General features: G+C 57.1%; 1 protein-coding gene across 3 annotated transcripts; it reads right to left on the reverse strand.

Moving 5' to 3' along the window:
• Nucleotides 1-512: 512 nt before the first annotated feature.
• Nucleotides 513-5,135, reverse strand: KLK11 (kallikrein related peptidase 11). 3 transcript variants are annotated; one of them, XM_090260115.1, is made up of 6 exons: nucleotides 4,978-5,129; nucleotides 3,295-3,369; nucleotides 2,708-2,864; nucleotides 2,223-2,488; nucleotides 1,543-1,679; nucleotides 513-976 (listed from the first exon to the last, which is right to left on the reverse strand). In XM_090260115.1, exons 1-6 carry the CDS (start codon nucleotides 5,024-5,026, stop codon nucleotides 824-826), a joined length of 837 nt encoding a protein of 278 aa, XP_090116241.1. In that variant the 5' UTR covers nucleotides 5,027-5,129; the 3' UTR covers nucleotides 513-823. The 3 variants fall into 3 exon arrangements, with proteins under 3 accessions (XP_090116241.1, XP_090116242.1, XP_090116243.1); XM_090260116.1 differs by lacking the exon at nucleotides 4,978-5,129 and adding an exon at nucleotides 4,184-4,605; XM_090260117.1 differs by having other exon boundaries at nucleotides 913-976; nucleotides 1,560-1,679; nucleotides 4,978-5,135.
• Between the last annotated feature and the right edge of the window lie 267 nt (nucleotides 5,136-5,402).

Here is a 5,402-nt window from a genome sequence, read left to right on the forward strand (position 1 = left end):
GTACAACTTGACAGGTTAGAAAACTGAGTAATGCCCTGGCTGGTGTGGCTCAGTGTATTGAGCTCTGGCCTGTGAACCAAAAAATTGCTGGTTCAATTCCCAGTCAGGGCACATGCCTGGGTTGCAGGCCAGGTCTCCACAGTTGGGAGCATGTGAGAGGCAACTAATCGATGTATCGCTCCCACGTTAAATTTTCTTTCCCTCTCTTTCTCCCTCCCCTCCCCTCTCTTTAAAAGTAAATAAGTAAACCTTAAAAAAAATAATAAAAAGAAAGAGAGAAAACTGAGTATCAAGGCAGTGTGGCTAAGAAGTCACTCCTGCTTCAGACTCCTTGCTTTTCTACTTACTGGCTGTGTGACTATGAGCAAGTGACTATCTCACTGTACCTCAGGTTCCTCATCTGCAAAATAGGTATTATAATAACCCCGACCTCCTTGGGCTTTTGTGAAGGTTCAGGTCATTGACAGGTTGGAAAGCCCTTGGGCCAGGGTCTGGCACACAGGAAGCACTCACAAGATTGACTTGTTTATTTGTTGGCGTTTTGCGCTAGGACTGTCTTTGGGGCTGGGCTACAACATTGAACCAAACAGTTGTTAATAATCACTCCGAGAGTCGCAAGTGAGCATGAGGCTGAATTTGAACCCGGGTCTCACTCATTCCAAGCTCAAGATGCTTATTAAGTGACAGCATCTTGCTAGTCAAGGAAGCCCAAAGAAAGTATGTAAAACGGATCGTGGCTCAGGCTTCCTGATGAACAGAAGGAACAGGAACCACATCACCGTGTAAAGATGGAGCGTTGGTGAGGATGGTGAGCTGGTCCTGGCTAATTGTTCTTCATTGTCTCCTGGATCCAGTCCACATATTTGCAGACCTTGGTGTAGACGCCAGGCTTTCTGGTGATAGCACATGGGTCTTGACCCCAGGAGATAATGCCTTGAAGAGACCCGTTACAGACCAGAGGACCTCCAGAGTCACCCTGTGGATGGGGACAGAGAAAACCAGTCACAGAGGATGGGAGGCTGTGGGAGAGAGAAAGGTGTTGGGCGTGGTGTTGGGGAAGAAGTGGGAATGGTGTTGGAAGTGTGGTGAATATGGAGGAGCAGACTGGAGGTGAAGTTGGAGTTATGGGTAGGAACAAATATGGGGTTAGGGTTAAAAACGGATAGGGGGGTGGTTGGGGTGGGAATAGGGACAGAGCTGATTGGAAGTGGGGACTGGGTCCTTGGCTGGTGTGGCTCAGTGGATGGAGAACTGGCCTGTGAACCAAAGGGTTGACGGTTCGATTCCCAGTCAGGGCACATGCCTGGGTTGCGGGCCAGATCTCCAGTTGGGGGCATGAGAGAGGCAACCACACATTGATGTTTCTCTCCCTCTCTTTCTCCCTCCCTTTCCCTCTCTCTAAAAAATAAATAAATAAAATCTTTAAAAAAAAAAAAAAGAAGAAGAAGAGTAAGAAATGGGAACCGGGGATGGAGATGGATTTGGGGTGGGGGGTTGGGTTAGGGTTAGGATGAGGTTGGAGACCCAGTCCCACCCTTTCACCTGGCATGAGTCCTTGCCTGACCGTCGAACGCCGGCACACACCATGGTGCTGGTGATGTTGCCAGGGTAGGCGTCCTCACACTCTTTGTGGTCAATGATGGTGATGTTGGCACATCGCAAGGTGTGGGGCAGGCGCACTGTGGAAATGGCAGGACGGGGTGTGGAGACGGCCAGCCGCCTGGCTCAGTTCCCCACACCACGGAGCTCGTTCCGCGCCCAGCACCTGGGCCCGCGCCCTGAATCCCGTCCCCGTGTTTGCTTCCGGCCGACTGAGCTCTGCTGGTATGACAGCTATCGAGTAAACTCTTAGCTGCTCTCTATACATGATCTCTCCTCCATCCCTGGCAGGTGGGCGTGATTACTCTCATTTTACAGAGAAGAAACTGGGGGTTGAGAGAGGTGAAGCCACCTGCTTAAGGTCCTACAGCAGCGGCAGGTGTGGATCCGGGACGCACTTCCCACCTGTCTGGCTCCAAGGCCCAAACTTCTGTGTCTGCCTCCCCCGCCGCCCCAGCCCTGACTCCCCATCCCGCCTTCCCTGGGACTTATCTCCCTCCCGACACCCCGGGGAGCCCTCTCTTTCATCACTAAGACGCGTTTGTGAAGGTTCTTCCGGTTTCCCGTGTCCTTCCACCATCACGGCCACCCTGCCCCCACCGCGCCCCCCGGGGAGCTCGTACACTGGGGGCTGGATATGCTGCCCCAGCCGGAGATGACGCATCTGGTGCCAGGAGAGACGCAGTGTGAGGACAGGGTGAGCGGCCGCACGGCCCAGGTGAGGAAGGCCGGCTTCCCCAGCTTCACCAGCATGATGTCGTTGCGGTGGTCTTTGTTGGGGAGGCTGTTGTTGAAGTCTGGGTGGGGGAAGGACTCCGTGGCCACGCGGGTCTGCTTATAGCCGTCCTGCTGCTGCAGGTTGTGCTCCCCCAGGTGAACTATGTATTGGCTGAGGCAGGAGAGATGGTGGTCAGAGACGGAAGGGTAGGGAGAGACCGGAGGTGGGGCGAGAGGCCCTGGGGGAGGAGGAGACGTGAATGCACCCGGGAACACAGGACCACAGCTCCACTCCCAACCTCACCCCAGTCTCCCACCCAAGCCCCTTCCACACTGTATCGCCTCCCAGTGCCCAGCCCCCTCCCGGCCCCGCCCCAGCCCCCGCACCCACGGCTTGCGGCAGTGCGCGGCTGTCAGGACCCATCTGGGGGCGACGAGGGTTGCCCCACACAGCAGCCGTGTCTTCTGGAAGAGAGCCGCCTGCCAGGGCTGAGAATGAGGAAGACACTCATGTCCCTTGATGATCCTGGTCTCCCCACCTACGTGCTCTGGAGGGGATGGGGGCAAAAGAGGGGGCTCAGGCACGAGAAGACTCCCAGGATGGGGGTGCGGTGAGTGTCTGTGTCCCCGCCGGGTGTCCCGCCAGGATGTGCTGTGTGGATCGGCCAGGCATTGAAGGACTGATGTCCTTCCATAGTGGTTGGCCAGTAGCCACTGTCTTGAGCTCTTTGAATGTCCCCTCTCTCCAGCCGGGCCGCCCTGGTCCCTCCCCTGGGACCCTCCGGGACCTCTCCCCATTCTGGCATCTAAAGGGATTACACCATAGAGGACCTCATTATGACCCATGTATCCATTCAGAGGCCCTCTGGGTTATTCTGTCTGTTGAATATCAGCCCTGTCCACGTCTAGCCAGAGAGGCTTGGGGTATTCTATAGGGTGCAGAGGGAGTCCCGTGCCCTTCCCTGTCGCCCACGGTACCTGTCACCAGAACAAGTAGGATGAGTCGCAGAATCGTCATGGCCTGGAGGGGGGGAGGGCAGGCCCCAGGTTCTTCTGGGAACAAGGAGGTACAAGGGGCCGAATCACTTTATGGGGAAATTGCCAGCTGAGTCATGGCCCTTTCCCCTCTCCCTTGCCTGCTCCGACTCTCCCTGGGGAAAAACAACAGGCCTCGAAGAATCCCCTCATTCTGACAGCACCCCAACCTCCAAAACCTTGAAGCGAGTCTTTGGTATGGAGGGCAGCCTAGGGACCCAATGTCAGCTCAAAGCTTCCGGTATCCGAGGAGTTTGTGGATGTGGCTGGGAGAGGCTCTGGCGAGGACAGGTGATGGACTGGCTCTGTTTTAAGTCAACCACTGAGCCTCTGAGGTTCATTTTGGAGAATGCTTTCCTCCTTGCCCACCTGAGACGTGGCCAGGCCCCAGCAGCTTGGAGGAGAAAAATAAAGGGAGCTGGTACCATTTAGAAACCACCCAGGGTGATATGGGCCCTTCCCGGGCCCCTGCAGGTGCAGAGGGGCTCAGTCTGGGATAGTGTTTGGGACCTCGCCCTGCTGATCGCCTGTCCCTCGGAAGGACAATGGACAGAGCTGGGAGGGGCTGGTCACAGGAAGAGTCAGTGCCCTCAGCTACCCCAGACAGCAGGGGTGGGGGTGGAGGTGGAGGGCTGGCCTCCCTGACAGAAGCTGGGGTCAGAGGTCACTAAGGTTAGGGGCAGCCTGTTGGAGAGGCAGAGAGAAATGGAGAGCCCCCACCCAAGCCTAGAAGGACAGAGCAGAAGGAGAAATGGTGCCAGGGCTCAGGGGGCCTGGTGTTCTCTGTCTGGTGCCGCCTGGAGGGGGACCTTCCCTTCCCTCCCAGACTCACAGGCTCTGGGGCTGGGGCTCCGGGGCCCACGGTGGTGGTGGCAGCTGTGGCAGGCTACAGCAGGCTGGGTCGGAGCGAGAGGCACCAGGCAGGCAGGCGGGAGGGGGTGGCCCTGGATGACTGGGCCTCCCAGCCCTGCCTATCGCCCTGGGGGCGGGGTGTATGTGGGGGCCCTCCCCAGACGGGCCTCAGAGGCGAAGCCGCCTGCTTGCCTGCCTGCCTCTGTCACCTCTCCAAGCCCCTCTTCTCTCTGCGTCTCTCTGCTTCTCCCGTCTGTCCATCTGTCTGCCTACATCCTACCTTGTCGCTCCAAATCTCTCTCTTCATCTGTCATTCCCCGCCTTTCTGTAATTCTGCCTGCTTGTCATTTTTAAGTCTCTGTGTGGCTGGGCCTTTCTGTATCTGTCTACCTGTTTTTTTCTCCCATGCTCTTATTCTGTGTGTCTGTCTCTGCCTCTCTCCCTCCATCTGTCCCTCTCTCTCTCTCCCTCTGTCTCTAAACTCCACTTCTCCTACCTCATCTCCTCCTGTGCCTGCCCCTCCCTCCCCACAACCTGAGCCCAGGTGGGCCCCTGACCTCCTTTGGGCCCCTCCCTCCTCCATTCCAAGGTGCTGCTGCTGCCAGGCGAAGGAGCAGGACAGGAGGGTGGGGGAGGCAGGTTGGGGCCTGTGGGAGTCAAGGCCTGAGAGTGGGAAATCAGGGCTTCTCGGCCGACCCTTCCCTCTGCTCCTCTCTCCCCCCTCCCAGTTTGCCAGGAACCCCAGAGTCCTTGGCATGCAGCCATGGCACTTACTCGCTGTGTGACCTGGGTCCGATGACGTTCCAAATCTGAGCCACCTCATTTTCCTCGTCTGCAAACTTGAACGGCAATCCCTATTTCTCCTGGCTTGTTATCGATTAGATCTCTCCACCGTCTTGCCCTCCTCTCTCCCTTAACAGATGTAGAGCAGGACTGCCAGGTAGGCCTGGCCCCAGACCTCAGCTCTGCCTCTTCCTACCCCGATGACGTAGGACAAGGGACTCCACCCGAGTGAGGCTCAGTTTCTTCATCTGTGACATGGGGGTCACAGCCCTGCCTTGGGGGTTGGGCTGATGACTTCAGGGTGGTAGGCGCTAGCAGAAGTTCCCACAGCTGTCGAGATCACATCTCAGATCCCCCTTCCACTCACTGGGGAGAAGTTCTCTTTCCACCCCCATGGGAGGCGGTGCAGACAGACT

The sequence above is a fragment of the Furipterus horrens genome, unplaced genomic scaffold (genome assembly GCF_987537825.1).
Source record: "Furipterus horrens unplaced genomic scaffold, mFurHor1.1.pri manual_scaffold_13, whole genome shotgun sequence".
Lineage (NCBI taxonomy): Eukaryota > Metazoa > Chordata > Mammalia > Chiroptera > Furipteridae > Furipterus > Furipterus horrens.